Source organism: Vicugna pacos, chromosome 9 (genome assembly GCF_048564905.1).
Source record: "Vicugna pacos chromosome 9, VicPac4, whole genome shotgun sequence".
Taxonomy (NCBI): domain Eukaryota; kingdom Metazoa; phylum Chordata; class Mammalia; order Artiodactyla; family Camelidae; genus Vicugna; species Vicugna pacos.
The window spans coordinates 48,469,178-48,490,895 of NC_132995.1; the positions used below are offsets into that span (position 1 = coordinate 48,469,178).

At 42.4% G+C, this 21,718-nt stretch overlaps 1 protein-coding gene and 1 pseudogene across 7 annotated transcripts in view; one reads left to right on the forward strand and one right to left on the reverse strand.

Annotated features, from left to right (window-relative positions):
- Positions 1-21,718, forward strand: part of WWOX (WW domain containing oxidoreductase) — an 897,467-nt gene that overhangs the window by 24,685 nt on the left and 851,064 nt on the right. For all 7 annotated transcript variants that reach the window (XR_012075807.1, XM_072967782.1, XM_072967780.1 and 4 more), the window contains exon 5: positions 21,274-21,380. Coding sequence is in view for 6 of the 7 variants with exons in the window: in XM_072967782.1 (XP_072823883.1) it covers positions 21,274-21,380 (107 nt within the window). In the remaining variant the exon portion in view is untranslated. The remainder of the gene's footprint in view (positions 1-21,273; positions 21,381-21,718) is intronic.
- On the reverse strand, positions 18,143-19,858 carry LOC102537572 (elongation factor 1-alpha 1 pseudogene; annotated as a pseudogene).

Consider the following 21,718-nt stretch of genomic DNA (forward strand, 5'->3'; position numbering starts at 1 on the left):
AGTGAAGAGCAGAAGGGAGTTTTAGAAAGCCGTGGATTTACAAAAATCCACACTTTTTCCATATCTATTTAGTTCAAACCTAAACCTCTTCCCTAGCGTGTGAACATGGTGAAAAGCTTGGAGCAGGTCAGCGATCCATTGGTACCGGGAGAGTGCGCCTCGCTCAAGGGAGGGGGCAGTTCTTTCCCAGTGGCGGCGAGGATGGAAGTTGTCTGGAAGATGGTTGTTGGCCGACCGTCTGAATGGCTGTCTCCACCATCTGCAGAGATGCTGCTAGTAGTGCTTGCTGGAGAAGAATTGCAGAGTATCACACAGCCACACCACCCCATCTGATTACACCGAGGGAGCCAACCCAGTTTTGTTGACAGCAGAGGAGGCTTTTTAATTATTTTGTCTTTGACAAAGTATTCTTTTAAAATTTTACTAAATTTACTCATTGAGAACCATGCTATTGTATTGCCACTGAATGTTCACAGCACGCAACTAATTTGTTTTATTTTTCATAATGCTTGATTGGAATCAGTTGAGCATTTAGGGCGAGTGTGATAGGGCGAGCTCACCGTAAGGATGGAAACACCAAAGGGGAAAGGAGGATATGCCTGAATCCTGAATCTGGCCCTTACTCTTAAGTACAGCCCAAGGGTAAATTCCTTATGGGTGTCAGTCTTCCTGCCTTGGTCACAGGAGAACAAGGAAAAGTTAAAAAAAAAAAAAAAGAGTACATGTCTCTGGGTTTAATTGAACTTTTCCAAGAAATCAAGGTAGAAGAATCTGTTACCTCTTCACTGGGTATTTAAAAAAATGGTTGCATCCTTTTTTCCCCCATCTGATAGTAAAACACATTTGGGGGCGCCCACTCTGAGCAGTCAGCAGGCAGCTGCCTGCCTTCAGTAGCAATCACCCAGCTGCCTAGACCGTGATCAAGCTTGCAGGGACCATGTGCTCCACGCTGCAGGGGAGCACAGTGAAGTGCTTAATGTGCCCTCCACTGATGTGAAAGGCGGCACGTGTTGAAGACAGGGCTTCTGAATTGCCGTCGTCATTTGGCATCTCTGTTACCTACAGCTGCTCAAAAATTTTCCACCTGGCAACGTTTCTTGCAACCTTTAACATTCGCCCCAATAAAGCCTCTGATGCAGGTAGTAATCTTTTTATACCTTTGGTTTGTTGAAGCTTTTTTTTTTTTGATAAAGAAAGGTAAACAGTGCAAGTGATCAGACTACATCTAGAGTATTGTGTTCGTTTCTGGACAGAGCATGAGCAAGCTAAGGGCTGGCAAAGTCATCGAATCACGTCCTAGGAGCACTTTTTAGTAAACTGGTGGAAGGGAAGGTCGACATACTTCAGTTCTTGGAAAAGTTATGCAGGAGAGAGATGGACCTGGCTTCCTTCAAGGGACGGGAGCAGGACCAATGGACTGAAATCTACAAGGAAGCAGTGTTCAGGGGAGTAGAGTGGGGGGAATCTTTTATAACGATGCAAGTTTTGTAAAAACTGAGCTCATAAGATTGTTCTCTGTATTGAGAATGTTTTAAAGGGTTTTTGTCTTAACTTGGGTTTCCCTGCAAAGCAGCAACTGAAACAAAGGCTTATTTGTAGGTAAGTTGGGATGTGATCTCAGCATGAGTGAGGGATGGAGGATTGAACAAGGAGGGAGGGTTAGACAGTGAGGTGATCTGTAACTGAGTTGGGCAGTGCCATGGACCACTAGTGCACAGTCTAAGGGGCTTTCGGAGGAGACTTGAGAAATGCGTCCCTGGGCTGCCTGCCTGCAGAATGAGAGGGGAACGTCTTTAGCCATTGGCACCCATCCCCATTAGATCAGGGTAGCCCCACAGGTACTAATGCCCCACCCTTTGGGGTTGCGCTTGGATGGGCAGGTTTCTGTGGGCATGCCATGCTGCGGTGTCGGAAATGCCCCACTGAAGGAAAGTGGAGATATTTAGTGCAGCCCCCAGGGAGGCTGGCTGACCGCGGCATGGAATGGGGGCTGCAGCAGTAACCGGAGTGAGATGGACTGGGAGAGTGGAAGTGGGTATGAGAGGTGCCCAGGGCAGTCCCTGGCACTGTACTCAGGTCCCTTATGCCTTGATACGAACGGTCCATCACAGGGGCCCCTAAATGGTTAAAAGACTCTCTGTCAGGAATATAAATCAGTCCCAGTTGGGGATGAATTCTGGGGCTCTAACCTCATCCACTATTGTATCAATCTGCCCAGGCTGCACGAACAAATAACCACAAACTGGGTGGTGGAAAGAACCGAAATTTACCACTGGCCAAGTTCTGGAGGCTAGCAGTGTAAAGGCAAGGTGTTGGCAGGGCCACATTACCCTTGAAACCTGTAGGGGAGGGTCCTTCCTTGCCTCTTCTAGTTTCCCATGGGCCCAGGTTTGTGACAGCAGAATTCCAGTCTCCTGCTCCGTCTCCACACGGTGCTCTCCTTGTGTCTCTTCACATCACCTGCCCTCCATCTATCTCTGTCTCCTTTTTAGAGGGACACCAATCAGATTGGAAGGGAGCCCACACTAATGATCTAATTTTGACTTGATTACCTCTGTAAACATCATTTTCAAATAAAGGCACATCCTGAGATTCTGGGGGTTAGGAATTCAACGTACCTTTTTTTCCCCCCACTTTTCTTTTTTTGGAGTGACATAATTCAGACTATGGGAACCGTGCTGTACAAGTGGTATTGCTTGCTATCATTGATGCTACCCAGACGAATGTCAGTCATTCAACAAGCCATTCTTTTAACAAACACTTAATGAGCGCCTCCTGTGTACTCGGTACCATTCTAGGACCTGGGGATATAGCAGTGAACAGAACATTCCTGCCCCTGTGGAACTTACTTCTCCTGGTGAACGATCTTCCGCAGTAGTTGTTCTCTTGTCTTGTTTTTATCTCCTGTTAGGAACCAAGCAGGGAATTGCCTCCTTTCCAGAAGCGGAACAGGCTGCCCTGAGCAAATGAGTTCGCGGTCACAGAGGTGGTGAAGCGTGGGCTGGGTGTCTGCTTGCTGATGATGTTACACGGGAGGTTTAAATGCCAGGCAGGGCTTTGGGTTCGTAATGGTTAAGGTCTCCTTCTAATGCCAAGATGGTCGGATTGTGTGGATGGACTTGTTCTGAGACTCTGTGTGCTTTGTCAAGTACTTTCTGTTTGTCTTTGAGAGGAGCAAACTAAATGTTTTCACAGCTTTCTGCTTAAAAAATCCCCCACGTGTTTCCAGGCTATTGGATTTTAACCTTTTTTTTTTTTTTTTTTTTTGCACCTTATATTCCTTTGAGAATGTCGTGGGACCTCTGGCCTCTTTCCATGGGGGAACATCAGTGTATTCATAGCCTGACATTTCTGTGCAGGTTTCGGGGCAGGGAAGGATAGTCCATGGACCCTGAATTAAGAAGTTCTGTTAGTTTTCAGGAATTATAATCATCAGTAGCAGTTAAATGTACATACTTGCTTGAGAGTGCTTTTATTTGTTAAAAAAATTCGAATTGAGTAGAATTACAAATAAAATTTTGCCTACAGAAGTTTAACTTTTTCTTGTAATGGTTGCTTTTCTGATAGAAATTTATCAGCATGTAATTAATGAAGTATTATTGATTTCAGAATTACTCTTTGCTAAACAATGGAAATTTCCTAAATAACTGGCAGGAAATGAAAAAAAAAATTCAGTTACTGACAGCCTGTCATAGTTGAATCTAAAACCTAGGGGCAAAATACATATATTTTATGTAGTTTCCATTTCTAGATCCTGGATTTCTAAATTTTTCCTTATAAAATTTTAAATTTCTTTTTTTTTTTGAAAGATGGGACCCCACTAATGATTGATTTCCTTCTTTTTTATAATCGCTTCCTAGATTTGACTTTCACACTGAAGATAATTATTAAAATTCCTCTTTCAATGGTCAGTAAATGTAATTGATTTTAGCAAACTGGAAAGATTTGATATTAGAATTAGCTGAACATGCAAGACCTGACATGTAGCATCTTATTCGTGGCAGATACATGGTAAATGTTTATGGAATTGAATTCAGGCCTTGCAATGCTTCCAACAGCTTTTAAATGTATCATAGTTATTGCCTCTGTGGGAATAAAAATTATTCAGGTATTAAGTGGTGAAAAAGTAATGTTAGTTTACTTAAAACAAAACTGTGTAGCAGTGTGTTACAGCCACAGGAACTCCTCCTCCGCACGTTAAGTGAATGCAATGAAAACATTTGTTAAGAATAGTTTCATGCTACAGAAGAACGAGGAATGCCGGATATCCTGTAGTAGCTGATGTTCAAAGACGTGTGTGTTGTCATTTGCACAGCTGTATTCCTAGAGTCTTGGTGATCATTCACCTTGGGTGTGATTGATTACTTGGCACACCAGAAAAATATCATTTTGCCCAAGTGTTTGTTGCATGTAAGACGTTGCTTGACGTCACGATTATGGGTGAATCACTTTAAACAAATCCTTTTCCTTGTTACACAATTTTGTGCTACTTTCCACGGAAAGATGAAATCAATATTGTTGACTGTAATGGAGGTTTGCATTTTTCTAATTTCTTACTTAGACTGATCTGAGCAAAGATGTTCAAATTTCCATTTATTTAAGCAAGATGGAGTTCTTGCTACGCTGAAGGAATATTTTTAGCTTAGTAATTTACTTAGAAACTGCCTTATTCAATATTTGATGTTAAATTTGAACTGAAACACAGAGCATCATATGACATGGGTTCTTACATTAACATTTTGTTGGATTGGAAACAGAATCAACACATTAGTCATCTTAATTCATTTAGGTTGGCTTCCTCCAGAATTCTGGAATCCAAAAACAACACATTTGTCAATTTTACACACAAAGGGAGAGGTAGGATGCAGTTTATAGTTAAACATCCTACTTTGCAGTGGAAAGCCATTGCAGTTACAGTAAGTTGAATGAAATTCAGAGTGAAACGAACAGTGTAATAAGATTTTCATGCATATTGAATACTTAGAAAGTTTGTTTTATATTTGTTTAAAGAGATTGTCTTCATAGATGTTTTTATAGAATCTCGTACACTGTCTGAAATGACGTTCTCTGTGGTTGTTATCCACATGGGTTCTGAACTTGGCTGTTGTAATTATTAACATTTTCTTTCATAGAAAATCTGCAGGTCAAGGTCACCTTCATGTCCTCCCATACTTTGTTCTTGTTTGGTTTCAGGTCAGCTTAGAATTGAATGTTAAAAGTGCATTTTCTGTTTCAGGGGTCAGCAAACTATGGTGCATGGACCAAATCCAGCCCTCCCCCGCCTAGTTTTGTATATAAAGTTTTATTGGGACATAGCAACATTCACTCATTTACTTATTATTTGTGGTTGCGTTCATGTCTACAACAGCAGAATTGAGTAGCTGTGACAGACCATATGGCTTGCAAAGCCCCAAATATCTACTATCTGGGCCTGTTCAGAAAATGTTTGCCAACCCCTGGTTTATTCTTTTCACCTCTGTTTCTCTTATGGAGATTCCTCTGATAGAATTTCAGAGTTGTTAAGGAAAAAAGCGCCTCTTTCCTAAAGAATTGGTCTGCTCTTTTTCATTTAATAAAGAGGGCACTGTAAAGTCTTCTATTTCCTTTCTGTACCTGGGTTGCCAGGAAGCTCAGAAGGAACATTTAAATGCTCAAGTAAGAAACTAGCTTACCTCAGATTGCCGGTGGATCAAAAAACTTATTTTTCTTAATATAGGTACACATTTTCCCGTTTTTTCCTTAAAGTAACTTTTTTCAAGTATAAATTACGTATAATAAAACTCACACATTTTAGTTCTTCACATGCATGACTTTTGACAAATGTGTACACCACGTAAACCATTCCCCCAACCAACATAGAAAATACTTACATCTCCATAGAAATTTCCCTCCTGATTCTTTGCCCCAGGCAGTTTATCAGGCTCCCCCTACCTTGCCGCAGGCAACCACCAATTTTCATGTTATTTTTAATTTCTATGTTGCATGTTAGTGTTTATTGTACAGCGCTTTAAAGACTTTTTGGGAGGAGTTGGTGCACTAGTGATTAGTTGTTGAGTAGCACAGCCACTAGAGAAGCAAAGATTCCTTTATTCTGTTCAGTGCCCTGCACAGAGTATAGATTTCCATAGGAGAGTCTGAGATGTAAATCACACGGAGAACATTTTAGCAAATGTTGTATTAATAAAAAGCCTAATGAATTGAAAACTTGCTACTTGCCAAGAGCGTAGCTTAGTTATTTCATTTGATTTTCCTAATAGCCTTTTCAGAATACGTTTTGTTAATATTCCCCCTTACAGATGAAGAAACTGACATCCACAGAAGTTGTGTGTGTTGGTTTCTCGGGGCTGCTGTAACAAAGTACCCCAGGTTGGGTGGCTTAAACAGCGGAGGTGTATTGTTTCACAGCTCGGAGCCTAGAGGTCTGAGATCTTGGTGTTTGCAGGGTTGGTTTCTTCTGAGGGCTGTGAGGGAAGGGTCTGATCCACGCCTCCCTCCTTGGCCTGAAGATGATCATGTCCATGTTCACATGGTGTGCTCCCTCTGTGTATTCCATGTCTGGATTTCCCCTGTTTATATAAGGACCCCAGTCATACTGTATTAGGGCTCACCCCGGTGACCCCACTTTAACTTCTTGCAAAGACTCTGCCTCCAAATAAGGTCACGTTCTGAAGGCTTAGGACTTCATAAGAATTTTGAGGTGGGAGACAGAATTCAACCCAGAACACGCAGCATCCTTCTCAAGGCGCAGAACTTACCAGAGAGTGGCAGAGGCAGGATGCTAACTCAGGTCTGTCTGACTCCTAAGAGTAGCCCTTACAGGATGATGTTAGGGAGAGCCCACAGGGAGAAAGTGACTAATGTCCCAAGCAGGAGGCTGTAAGGGGTTTGCGAGGCATCAGATCCTGGTGTCCAGTCGTTACCCTTCCATGTACTGTTTGACTTCACCTTTTCCTGAGCCTCAGCTTCCTTGTCTGTACAGTAGGGATAACAGGATGGAGTACGTGGAGTTGAGGGTAAATGGGACAGGTGGACAAAGAGTGTATGCATATGAAGCGCTAGACTGTGTGTGTTGTTGGAGAAGGTCACTCCTGGGCATTAACAAGACCAGAGAATCTTCACTTTGAATAAGCATGACACCCCTGAGGGCTTGTTAGAACGCAGAGTGCTGGGCCCCACCCAGCATCTCTGATTCAGCAGGTTGGGGTGGGCGGGGGCGGGGGGCAGGGCAGGGCCTGAGAATGTGCATCTCTAACAAGTTCCCAGGTGATGCCACTGCGGTCAGTGGTCCAGGTACCACTTTTAGAGTAGCAGGGAACTGGATCTCTCTCTTCCTCTCTCTCTCTCTCTTTCTTTCCTTCCTCCTTCCTTCCCTCCCTTCCTTTTTCTTTCTTTCTCAATTTTCTTAAGAGAAACTCTTGGGAGAAGAAGTTAGAATGCAAACAGAAGTCTCCACCTCAGTTACTGGCCTCATGCAGGGATGATGTAAATACTTTGATCTTACTTCCTGGTGGTTGAGGCCAGCAAGCTGAGGGGACACTGCCTTTTCTCCTTTTAGACCAAGCTGATCTGGTCGAAAGCACCAGTGTGTCATTCTGCTGGGTTGCTACAACAGAACACCATGGATGGGTGGCTTAAACAACAGAAATTTAGTTCTCAGGACTGTGAAGGCAGTAAGTCCGGGATCAAGGGTCAGCAGGGTTGGTTTCTCCCGAGGCCTCTGTCTTTGCCATGTGCTCACATGCTCTTTGCTCTGTAGGCACACATCCCTGGCGTGTCTCTTCTTAGAAGAACATAAGTCCTATCGGATTAGGGCCCCACCCTCATGACCTCATTTAACCTTAATCACCTCCTTAAAGACCCACTGTCCTAATACAGTTGCATCAGGAGTTAGGCCTCCACATACGAATTTTAAGGGAAAAGTTTGGCCTCTGACAACCAGTATGGCCCCTCATATGTTTTTCCTCCAAGAAATTCTTTGATTACATGTTTATTTCCTATTCTGTATGTCTCAAAGCACTGAAGAAAATCTACTCCATGTTGCCTTATAGAACCTCTAAAACATTATATGCAGCAGAGCTCAGTGGTAGAGTGTGTGCTTAGCATGCACAAGGTCCTGGGTTTAATCCCCAGTACCTCCATTAAAAAAAATTAAAAATAAATAAATAAGCCTAACAACCCCCCCCCCAAAGCCCCAAACATTATATGTTTCAGGGGCAGGCTGCGTATTTGAGCCAAGTGAAAAACTGAGCTGAGCATGCTCCCTCACGCTCTGTGATCTGGGAGGGAAACCTCCCCAGATCCATCAGCTCCCAGTGCTGGCAGTTTGAACAGAGGCTCTGTGCAAGCCTGAATCCTCTGTTAGGGCTCGAATGCCTTTCTCCGACTCAGAGAGCACTCATTCGTCTTTGAATTAAAGTTAAGCTTAATCCCTAACCCTGCACATGACCTGTGTGGGGACTCCTACCATGACCCTCTTGGCCCAGAGGCCACAGCTGCAGTGGGGAGCCAAACACAAACCTGCAGCCGGCAGTGCCTCCAGGAGTCGGGCAGAATCCGCCCCAGCTGGAAGGCATTCCAAGCATCTTTGCCCTTCATGCCAAGCAGGTGCCTGATCACGGCCGATGGTGAGATGACATGTTCCCTGAGAGGTGTAGATTTCAGAATCGGTGTGTTTTGCCAGTCCCTCATCATGGTATGCCACAAGAACATGCTATCAGCCTGAAAATGAAAAACTCCTTCCCCTACTTCCAGCGAGTCTGATTTTGTTGCGGCAGATCTTCTTAGCTTAAAAAGGGATGGAGAATCTTACAACTTATATGTCCCCTGGGGACCGAGGCATCATAACCACTGAGTATGTTGCACCAAATTGTAAGCATCAGACCCGTCATGAGTCTCTGTGCTTAGTTCTGGGCACCTTGGCTTGTGAAAGGAAGTGAAGGGTTTTGTTTACTTCCTCTTCTGAGAGCCTGTGTTGCCAGTAGCTTCCACCCCGCATCATTGTGGACCGACTAACTATTGAGGGAGGACTCACCTGAAGCAAAACTTCCTTTTTTGTTGTTGCTATTTTCAAGCTGAATTGAGATGCTGTCAGCGTTTGTGTTGTGAAAAAGCAAAACAACAACAGAAGCATGCACAGCCCGTCCATGCTGAGATGTCATAAAACTTAAAAAAAGTGATTGTATTATGGGTGTCATGGGGGGTCTGGTTATGGAGATTATTAGGGATCCTTTTTTCTTAATGACTACAAGGTAAGGGTTACCCTTCAATGAAGTGTTTTTGCATTAAACTCAGTTTGCTTTAAAGTGCTGTATGTTTTGTCTCCTTGTATCTTTTCAGTACTTACCACTTCTTAACTAATCTCAGTAAATGTCCATGTACAGATTTTGCTTCCACGTAAGAGGGTTTTGTAGGAGTCACCAATTTCAGGACAGATCCCGATGGACCCGGAGAGCACAAAGTTAATGGAATCCTCTCTCCGCACACCTAGCTTTGATGACCAAATTTAAGTTGTACCTCTAAGAAGTTGCACTTTAAAAAATTACATGTGTTGGAGCATAAATGAAAAGTCAGTTTGGGCCCTTTTTAAATGAGCCTCAGAAAAGTGCTGGATTTTCCCAGCATGGTGTTTTGGGCACTTCCGTATGACTTTGGGAGCGTAAAGAATTTAATCTTTGCAGGAGGCGAAGTCCTATACCACTTTTTTTTTTTGAAGGTGAGAGCCAAGGTCCATCAGGAATTTTTAAAAGTAGAAAGGCTAGAACTAGGAAAGTAGTTACATTGCCACAGTGGAGATGTGGAAGGGAGCAGGCTTTGCCTTTCTGGAAGCTCTCAATGGAGTGGAGGGTTTTTTTTGTGTTCTGTTTTTTAACAATTCTATCCAGATCACTTCTTAATTGACAGGAGTGGAAAATATGTCGGGAGTCGGGCTGATCATGGCCACTTGGTCGTTAAGAAAGTGAAAGAAAAGGGTCTCTTTTTGGACAAGTGCAGGTACAGAACCTCCACGGCCGCCCCGTTTGCTCTAAACCATAAAGAACCTTTTCTTGAGCAGACGGCAGAGTAACAGCGGCTGCCGTCCTGAAAGGAAATCCTGGCCCAGCTGTGAAAACAACGAGGCGCTCGGTAATATAATACAAGCATGCTTGCGAATTCAGAGCTGAGTCCTCCTCTCCTCTTGATGTGGCTGTAAATTCATCCATCAAAGTAAAGAAGGCCAAACTTCAGGGCAAAACCTTTCCACTTGTAGCCACATAGAAACACTTGGTTTGTCTTCGTAGATGCTGCTGTGAGTGCAGAATTATAAAAGGTGACACCATAGTGTGTGTGTGTGTGTGTGTGTGTGTGAGAGAGATTTGTTAGTTACAGAAAAAGACTTGTCTTCCGAGGAGCATAATTTGAGCCAAGCAGCATACGCTGGGCGTGGAATTACAGAGCCAGTGTGTTCTGTCCCGTGTTAATGGCAGCGAGTGAAAGCGACTTTATCTCGCTGAGAGCTTTCGCATATGTGGTGGTCTCTACGTCCGGTAACCTAGTAAGCTGGACTTGAAAGTTTTTTTGCTTGTTTGTCTTTTTATTGGGAAGCGTTTTTTTTTTCCCTTCTTCTCTTTTATCCTGTTTTTGTTTTTCTTCCTAAGGACCTGGGCCAAGTTTGTAAAAGTGCCGTGTACTTTGTTAAGAAATCCAGCCTGGCGTTGCTGTCTTCTTATGGGGCGCGAGGGTGTGGTCTGTATGTTTGACTTTCGTAAGGATAGTCCTTTAAAGTCTGGCACTGAAGCCTTTTAAAAATGAGGAAGAAAATGTGAGCATAACTTACAACAGCCATCGTGTGAAGATCGTCCCTTGTAAAACAGCTAAGTGGTTGAAAGGATAGAGGGAAGGTTAAATTAAGTCCGTACTTTTAAGTTATTGACCTTGGAGAACGTGGAGAGAAACTTGATTTCTGTGGATTAGTTTTCCCGTCTCATAGGCCTTATGCAGAGAAATGTGTGTGAAAGCAAAGGATGGTGTTAATTCTGGGCCCTGTGATGAAATATTAAATAAGAGAGAAGATAATTTGATAATGCCTCACAGTTTGGGGACAGATTCCATAAAGTAAGTACGTTTATTTAATAAAGTAGCTGACGAGGCCTAAATTTTTGCCTCAACACGATGCGATGAAACAGAAAAGAAATAAGCGGTGGTGAGTAGGCTGGTGACATTGAGGCCCATGGCATCTGGACCATTTCTGTCTCTTTCAGAAGGACAACTGCTTAGTTTAGCTTACATTATGCAGATGTTAAAAACGTAAACATACCTCATAATAGCCACGGGGAATATATATCTTATTCTGTAAGTCGTATTTACCAGACATAGTTAGCAGGCAGACGGGCTGGTGAGCGGTGCTCCAAGTTGGTTTTTCCTGCCCTCAAGGAGCTCCTGGTCTGTGCCTTTAACCTCGTGCAGTGAGTGTCGTGATTTCAGGGCCCACCTGCTTTGAGGCCACACCACCAGGGAATCCTTCTCCACTTTTGCTCTCTGATCTTGTGAGTGCCTTAACTTCTGGGACTGTTGGTTTCCTCATCTACGAGATGATGACAGTGACACCTCACAGGTTTTTTGTGAAGTGAACCTTTGATTAGATGATGTATCTCATAAGGCCCCTGGCCCAGTGCCCAGCGCATCGTAACACCCCCCCCCCACCCAGGCCCTCTTCTCATCTTTTGTCTGCAGTCTTTGCTGACAGTCTAGATGCTCGGAAATCATATTGTTGGCAACTGGAGTAGGTTTTTCTTTTTCGTTTCTCACTTGCCTTGATTTCTCTATGTTAATGTTTATAAAATAGGCTTAAGAAATGATCAGCTGGGTAGCATTCAGTTTTTTGTGTTTTGGTTCTTACCCTAACAGGCATACAGACATGTTGAAAATGGAAGTAGCATAAATGTTATCAAATGCAAAATGAGTCTTCCTTGCCCCCTGACCAATGAATGGTAGCTTTTCTGCAGAAATAATCAATGTGACTGCATATTTAAGTGCACACGCCCCCAGTTTTTGTTTCACTAGGGGGATCGTACCTGTCTGCCTGTCTGTACTTTGATTTCTTTTTCCCTTAATGACAAAACATGGACGTTTACTTGTCTTTCCATCTCATTTCACCTGGTTATGTTGTGTGTGTGCCATGTCATTTAACCTAATTGATGGAAGTTTAGCTTGATTCCAGGTTTTTGGCTGTTAACACACACTGCTGATTGACTATTCCTCCCACATTTTCACTCAGGTGGGCAAGTACATTTACAGGTTACATTTCTGGATATTGAACAGTTAGGTGAAAGGGCATATTCGCAGGTATAGTCCAATTGCCCCCAAAGGTATTGAGCCATTTTACATTCCATCCCTGCTCCCTGCCCTACTGTTGATCTATGAGGCTGCCTTTTCCCCCCACACCCTTACCCACATGGACACTGTCCAATTCAGTTGCCCTTACAGAATCTGTCTTCGCTGGGCTGCCTAGGACCATGTTAACTGTAATCTTTGGGCCCTTTCCTCAGTATGATTCCTGACACTCCAGAATCTGGACTGTTACTGGCAGGTCAGATGAGAACTTATTCACCAGCTCAGTGGCAGCACTCATAGGCAGCCTGGGGTCAGTCTTGCCTCTTGGGAGATCCCGGGCAGTCACTGGGAATTTAAAATAGAGCTTCCAAAACATGACGGCGTCCACATTATGACGGTGTGTAAATGCAGCCTGTTGATGTTTCAAAAAAAAAAAAATTCCAAGTGAACTGGCCAATTCCTGCTTGTCTATTCTCATCTCTTGAATTGGCATCGTTCTTTGGTAAATATTTATGCTCAGGATCTTATTTCTGTTGTGAGGGGTCTGGAGGAGCTGCTGTGTGATACTTGTCCCTAGCTGTATGTAATGCATACACTTAAAAGCAGGGCTGGTTGTGACTTACCTTCTTCTGGAGGGATGTGTGTAGTTTTGCAACTTCTTAAGAGTTAGAATGTGTGGTTGGTGTTCAGTGAGCATGACTTCTGACCCTTTGGATTATCTGTTTACTGCATTTGTGGTATTGATCTTAGAGTTATAGTGACTGCGCGTCCTAGAACTTCATCTGAAATGTCCTGGGAGAGTTGGATTTCCGTATCATGGTCAATGTCATATCATCATAACTTCATTTACGTTAATCAGATCAGTTTGTAAAACGTATAGGAGAATGTAGGAGATACTTGAATTCTTAAAGCTAGTGGCTTATTAACATAAACATTGTTCCCAAATTTGAATCGCCCCCAAATCTAACTTAGGGTGAAAGATATTAGGCTCACCTTCTTGCTCTGTACGTGACGGCAGATCTCCAGGGATGGGGAGAGATGCCTTGTACTGGGAGACTGCACAACTTGATTGGTTTGTCCGGATTGCTTTCATGGTTTGTTCTGGGGGCCGAGGGGGGATGGTGCAGAGGGGAGGAATCACCGTCTCTGTGGCCTTTTCATTGTGTACAGTTACAAGTAACATTTGTCTCCAGTGCTTCACAATTATAAATTAATAATAACAACCATTAGAAATTACTGTTGTTGGAAGCCCCAGCTCCTTTGGGCATCTTAATAAAAATGATAATTAAAACCATAATTTACAGTAAATGGGGACACTGCCCAAGTAAATCCACAATATGGAGAAAATTAAAAAACTCAAACCAAAAGGAACCTTCCTAGCACTGGAGAAAGAAACAGCCTTGTTATTAGCTCCTGCTTCAGAGGGAGCTTTGTCACTAACTGTGGGGCCCAGAGTTCCCACCCTGATGTTCTCTGTGCCTGGGAAACCTGGGGCTCCATCCCCATCCATCCAGCCTACCACTCAGTCTCGTTGGGTGTGGCTCCTGCTCCACCCCCATCCACTACCAGGTGCAAACCCACTCCTCCCTGTATTCCCTGTCTGGGCAAACCAATCAGCAGCCTCACCCATGGCCCCGAAGGCATCCCTTGGATACTTCCTCAAACTTGGACTCCCGCTTTGTAGATTTTTGCTTCCCAGTTGTTTTCACATTTTCCCCTTAGCTGCTCAGTATAAGAAGGCACCTCATCCTTCCTGGCTGGTCACAAGGTTTCAGTATCTCCTTCCTTTTCTTTATATTATTAGCTTTAAATATTCCTCTCGACGCCGTCTTGCCACCTCCATGCAGTTAAGCTGGTTCAATTTAAATATTGTCATAAAGTTAATTTTTTATAAGATGCATCAGGTTATTAAATTTAGTAAACCATTGCCTTCATTATTTTGCACAAACTTTGGCGCTGCACAGAGTTGGCTCAGCACTACTACATTTAGCTAATTAAACTGGTCATCAGCCTCGGTATTACGGGAGTGAGGGACGCTATTCTCATGGGCTTTTCCTGGACTTTAGCAGTAGGTAGCATTATTAAACTTTTTTTTTTTATAGAACACCACACTCTAGAGATATGGTTTACTATAAAAGTGTTATTGTCCTTCCTGTTAAACTGTCATCTTTTGAAATATCCATGCTTTGTTTTTGCTCCAAAGGCAGTTGTACAGGATAAGAAAATGGAGTTGTGTGTTGCAGCTTTTGAAAGTAGACCAGCAATGTGTAATGCATGGCTGAGATAAAGGAAGATAAATCTAAGACTCAGAGTGTAATTTTACACGACACAGGGACAGATGGTTTAACGGTAACCACAGTCAGGAATTACCTACAGGAGAAGAGGGTGCAGACTTGTGCCTGCAGCCTGTTGCTGCCGTAGCCTCAGATGTGTGCTTTTTGGTAATAAAAAAAGTCCTTTGCCATAGGTTATCTTGTCAAATGAGGTAGCGTGACTTAACAGGTTTGTTTGGGAAGATAAATTTTGATAGAAGAAGGGCATGGTTTTCCTCCACAGATTTCTAGGTCGTGCCATTCAGAAGTGCAGTGAGCGGTATCTTTGCAGGATTTTAATATTTATTCATTGTTTAAAAGGAAGTTAGAGGGCCATCAGTATTGTTTGAAACAACTTGGATTGTTTTAAAACAGTCCAGAGTTGTGGCCTGTTAGCAGCCTGCAAGGACATTCATTTCTTTGGTAGATAGCTATTGAATCCTACTGGGGGTTAGTCCCATTGGACACAGATATGAAAAAGGCACAGATTCTAAGCAGTTTGCAGTTACCCTGGTAAATTAGATAAATACAGGCCTGGAGCCTGCCTGGCCCTGTGTGGTACTGATGCTTCCTCAGTCCATTAAAAATATGGTTGCTAATGAATGGTGAAGCACTGCGTCCATCATCTTCCCCCCACTCCCCTGCATGTTTTTTTTTTATACTCTTGGATGGAAATGTGGTGAAAAGTACTCCTGATGATTGCTCTGACCTGGGAATTTCTTGGGGACACAGAGTATCATTTTCAACAAGATCAGGGTGTATGAAGTCCTGGATTGCAAGTGAAGTCGTTTTTGGCCACTTTGTACGACCTCCATATGGCTGTCAGTATTTCATTAGCCTGATTGATGTAGCACATCAGTCAGCAGGATTTCATCCCTCGCCTGCTCGCATCCAGGTTTGGAGCAGCTGGGCTACAAAACCTGGTATTTTACCTCTCTCTCTTTCCCCAAATGGTCTAGGTGCCTTTTGCACCCTGGTGATCAGGGGTGAAATTGGCATCGTGGAACAAAATGACTAAATTTCAAATTATTGTTTCTTGCCTTGATGATAAGGCTTTAGGCATCTTCTAGTATATACACCAAAGAGGAGGCGAACAGATTTCAATGTGCAGTATTTCAGATTTGAAATTTTTTTGTATTGTTTTAACATCAGATTCAAGTCTAGCAGGTTATTCTTAGATAATGGTAAGAGAGTATCTTGGGATATAGAACTTGACATAAACAGTAAAGTTCATGTATGTTCTAGAGCCAGTACAGACAAATGGAATGGTATATTTTGTAGCTGATTTCTTTAAATTCTGGTTGGCGTTAAAGCCAGTTAGCTCTTGGTTGCTATTGGGAGGAGATCTAGGAGAGACTTTAAATCTTTCAGTCCTAATGGCTGTGCTGTATTAGCTAGTTCGTACAAGTCAGAGAGGAGGCACAGGACTTCCCACCAAGGATTTTGGAAGGGAATGGGAACTAACGCTTTTTCCCACCTACTATGGTTCTGTTAGACTCCTAGTGTATGTTTACTGTTAACTCCCCATTTTAAGAAAAGATAGCTGAGTTTCTGATGGGTTATAGATACACACAGCCTTAGAGCTGATAGCTTTATAAATAGCTGGATCTGGATCAACGCAAATGTGTCAGACTTCTGAGTCTGAGTTTTCCCTATGCTGTGCTGGCTGTGAGAACTACTTTATATAAATAGACTGGCCTCCATCAAGATTAGATATATGAAAGTGATATGAATGAGTAACCTTTGCTTGGCTCTTTCACATGGCCACCTCAGTAGGTATATATGTTTATATACGTTAACATTATCTTGTATACAGTCATCTGTGATCACTTGACAAGGCTTTGGCTGAATTGCTGCCTTCTCTAGTAAAGTTGGTTACTTTGTTGTTGCAATGTACTCTCTGTGATTTTCCACGTAGCTTAGAGGATGCCATCACACTTTGGAACAGTGGTGGGGCATTCAGGCTCTGGAATTGGATTCCTCCTCTCCCCTTCCCTCCTTTCCCTTTCGCTCCCCTCCTTTGTCTTTTCACATCGGTAATGTGTAAGAGTTCCAGTTGCTCCACATCCTTGCCAGCATTTGACGTGGTCATTGTTGGTTATTGTTTTTGTTTTTTTTTTTTAATTCCAAAAAATTTTAGCCATTGTAGTAGTAGGTATGCAGTATTATCTCATTATACCTTTAATTTGCATTTCCCTAATGACTAATGAGTTCAAGCCTTATATAATAGTTGAATTTTTCTTCTTTTCCTATTTTGTGGAAGAGTTTATGTAAGGTTGGCATTTTCATAAATGTTTACTAGACTTTACTATTCAAGACATATGGATCCAGAGTTTTCATTTTGAGAATTTTCTTTAAATATATAGGATTTTTCAGTTGCTCTATCTCTTCTTATAGCAATTTTTAAATAATTTCTTTCTGGGAATTTGTCTTTCTCACATATCTTAAATTTATTGGTGTAATGTTCATCATGTCTTCCTAAGATCCTTGTAGTGATGTCCTTTTATTCACTTCTGATGTCTGCCATTTGTGTGCTCGCTTGTACACTTGAGAGTGTGCCCTAGTGCTCACTTGTGTTCTCTCTCTCTCTGTCTTGCTAGCCCTTTGTCAATGTTACTATTTTTTCAAGGAAATTACTTTTGGCTTCTTTGTCCCTCTGTGTTTTGTTTGTCTTATCTTTGAGTTTCTTCTTTTATTTTTATTGCCTTCCTTATGCTTCCTTTAGGTAATTAGCTGCTTTAAAATTTTTCTAACTTAATGGATGCTGAGCTCTTTTTCTGTTGTAATATATGTATTTAGGGCTAGTGATTGTCCTTTATCTATGGCTGTAGCTGTGTTCCATAATTTTCATATGTAGAATTTCAGTAAGAAATTCATATGTAGGTTCATTTGTAGGTTTTCAGTAAGAAATTGTTGCTTAGTTTCCAGGTAGAGGAATTTTCTAGGACCTTATGTTGATCTTATGTTGATTTGTATTTATTCTACTGTGATCAAAGAGCATACTTTATAATTTTAATCTTTTGAAATTTGTTGACTTTTGGCCCTGCACATGTTCAGTTTTCTTAAATAGTCTTTAAGTACATGAACATACATTTTGCTGTTGTGTTCAGTGCTTAACAGATTCAGTTATTTCCAGTTTATCAGTTACGTTGTTCAGATCTTCTATTCTTGTTTATTGACTAATATGTCAGTGATATTAAAATCTTCCACTCTGGTAATGAATTTGTCTATTTCTCCTCTTAATTCTGTCAACTTTTGCCCTATGTGTGTGTGGGTATATAAGTTTAGAATTGTCATGTATTCCTGGTAGATTAGAACTTACCATTATGAAATATTCAGCTTTTTCTTTTATAATACTTCTTTTCATTCATATTTATATGATATACCTTTTCCTATTCTTTTGCTTTTAATTTTTCTATCCTTATGTTTAAGGATATAAGACATAATATACACAGTTTTGTAAGGAGTATGTTTTATGTATGTTTTTTATCCAGTCTGACAATCTTTGTCTTTTTTTTTTTTCCCTCATTAAACTTTGTTTTAATGGGTCTCAAAATTCTGTGACAGATTTTTGGTCAAGTTGTTTCCATTAAAAAGTACTGATTTTAGAAACTAATAACTTAAAACTGCTACACGCACAAAAGAAACAAAAGGTCCACAAAACATTCTCCTTTCCTTCTGAAGGTTTTACGATGCACTGTTATCATTAACCAGTCTTTTACTATTAAACTTTAATGGCCAATTGAGACAAACAGTTTTGAGACCGTTCTCCCACCACTGATTAAGACTGGGGTGGCAGGTACTGGGGATAATATTCATTTAGCCTTCTGAGCTTTCTGGGCAGATTTGGTGACCTTGCCATCTCCAGCTGCCTTCTTGTCCACTGCCTTGATGACACCCACAGCAACCGCCTGTCTTATGTCACAGACAGCAAAACAGTCCAGAGGAGGATAGTCAGAGAACTCTCAACACACAAGGGCTTGCCAGGAACCGTGTCAACAATGGCAGCATCACCAGATTTCAAGAACTTGGGGCCATCTTCCAGCTTTTTCCCAGAACGACGGTCAATCTTCTCCTTCAGTTCAGCAAACTTGCAAGCAGTGTGAGCTGTGTGACAATCCAGCACAGGTGCATATCCAGTACTGATCTGGCCTGGATGGTTCAAGATAATCACCTGAGCTGTGAAGCTAGCTGCTTCCATTGGTGGATCATTTTTGGTGTCACTAGCCACATTGCCATGACGAACATCATTGACAGACACGTTCTTGACGTTGAAGCTCACGTTGTCCCTGCCTAGGGCTTCACTCAGAGCTTCATGGCGCATCTCAGCAGACTTGACTTCAGTTGTAACGTTGACTGGAGCAAAGGTGACCGCCATGCCAGGTTTGAGAACACCAGTCTCCACTCGACCCACAGGGACACTACCAATACCACCAATCTTGTAGATGTCCTGGAGGGGCGAATGCAAGGGCTTGTCAGTTGGCCGAGTTGGTGGCAGGATGCAATCCAGAGCCTCAGGCAACGTGGTTCCACTGGCATTGCCATCTTTACGGGTGACTTTCCATCCCTTGAACCAAGGCATGTTAGCACTTGGCTCCAGCATGTTGTCACCATTCCAGCCAAAAATTGGCACAAATGCTATGATGTAAGGGTTGTAGCCAATTTTCTTAATGTAGGTACTGACTTCCTTAACAATTTCCTCGTATCTCTTCTGGCTGTGGGTGGCTCAGTGCAATCCATTTTGTTAGTGCCAACAGTTAGTTGTTTCACACCCGGAGTGTAAGCCAGAAGGGCATGCTCACAGGGCTGCCCATTCTTGGAGATACCTGCTTCAAATTCACCAACACCAGCAGCCACAATCAGGACAGCACAGTCAGCCTGTAATCATGTTTTTGATAAAGTCTCTGTGTCCTGGGGCATCAATGATGGTCATGTAGTACTTGCTAGTCTCGAATTTCCACAGGGAGATATCAGTGGTGATACCATGCTCACGTTCTGCCTTCAGCTTGTGCAAGACCCAGGCATACTTGAAGGAGCCCTTTCCTATCTCGGCAGCCTCCTTCTCGAACTTTTCAATGGTTCTCTTGTCGATGCCACCACATTTGTTGATCAGATGGCTGGTGGTGGTAGACTTGCCCGAAACTACGTGTCCAATGACCACGATGTTGATGTGAGTCTTCTCCTCTCCCATTCTGGCTTAGATTTAGTGGTGGTTTTCACGACACCTGTGTCCTGGCAGCAAATCCGTTATGAAAAAGCGTGTCTGACAATCTTTGTCTTTTGATTGCGTTTTTAGTCTGTTTATATTTACTGCAATTAAAGGTATTTTGGGGATTAAATATACCACTTTATTATTGGCTTTATATTTATATAACTTATTTTACATTCCTTTTTCGTCCTTCCTTGTTTTTATTATTGTTTCTCCTCTTTAACTTGTTAAATTTGTATTATTTTACTATTCTCTCAGTGGTAATTGTAGAGACTACAACCTGTATTTTTGACTTACTAAGTTTTCATATAAACTGGTACTTTATCATTTCCTGGACAGTGCAAGGGTCTTAGAATACTGTAATCCCCAGTACTTACTTACCTCCTAGATTATGTGTCACTATTACCAATATAGTAATTCTCACTATAGGTGTTCTGAAATTCAGAAACTATTACTATTGCCACTTAGATTTTTTCATATGTTTACCCTTAACGTTACTCTGTTACTTTCTGCATCTCCAGATTTCTATCTGGGGTCATTTTCCTCCTATCTAGAGAGCATCCTTTAGGCTTTCCGCTAGTGTCGTGTCGATCTGCTTGTGATGTAGTCTCTCAGCTTTTGTTTGTTTGAAAATTTTGTTTGCTTTTACTTTTAAAGGATATTTTTCACTGGGTGTAGAGGCACTGAGTGCTCACTCCCCTCTCTTGGCCTTTCAAGTTTTCCAGATGTTGGCCCCTAGAATTCTCAATCAGAGCGTCCCTCATCATGATGCCTTCAAAGAGATGTGTGCATGTGTGTGTGTGTGTTGTTCTGTCCAGCTTTTCTCATTGTTCTCAGTGTGAGGGTGGGTCTAGGAAGGCTCGTGCTGCTGCTGGAAGCAGGATTGCTTGAAACATTTCAGACAGTGCAGAGCACATTGTGAGGAGCTTACCGGACATTGTTGGTTTTACTTTCCAGGTTTGCTTTCTCTTACTAGACCCTCAATTCTGTGAGGGCAGTGACCACGTCTGCATTTCTGAGGATCCTTATTCTTTATGTTTAACACAGGATCTGGTCGTTAGTAAGCCATGCTGAAATGCCGGCTCTGCCGGGAGCTCTCCTGTGGCCTAGCCCTCACCTTTGAAATCTTTGTGTTCCGGGGTCAGGTTTTCTCAGCTGCAGCATGGTTGGCATCTGGGCCGGGTGATTCTTTGTTGTGAGGGCTGTCTTGTGTGTTGTAGGGTATTTTGTTGCATCTCCGGCCTTTACCTGCTAGATACCAGCAGCCCCCAGCTATGGCCGCTGAAAGTGTCTCTGGGTATTTGTAGCTATCTTCTAGGGGGCAAAGCCGCATCTGGTTGAGAACCTCCAGGGCCGTGCGTGTGGTGCTCAGTGCAGGCTATTCAGCATGACCCAGTGCTTTGCATTTGTGTTTTCTAATGTTGACTTTCCTTTAAACCACAGGGTTTGAAACTGCCAAGTCTTTTGCCCTCCATGGTGCGCACGTGATCCTGGCCTGTAGGAATATGACAAGAGCCAATGAAGCCGTGTCACGCATTTTAGGAGAATGGGTAAGCAAGCGCTTGACTGTTTTTTAATTGTCAAATACACATGCTGGGGTAAACACGGGGAGGTTTTAGTACAGTGCGTCAAGTTTATTACTCTTGGAATAATGTTTTCTTTATTTTTAAGTCCTATTCACTTTGTTTATTTTATGAATGAACGGACAAGCAAGCCCATTTATAGTTTGTTTATAGTTCATTGTCGATGTCATCTGCTTTATTAGTCAGAGGTTTGAGAATGTTTACTCACTAGCTCATTTATTAAGAAAAATAAAATGTGGTTAACGCCCCGTGAATGCAACTAAGAGGTTGTTACGCTTGTAAGTTTTTAGGATTTCAAATGAGCA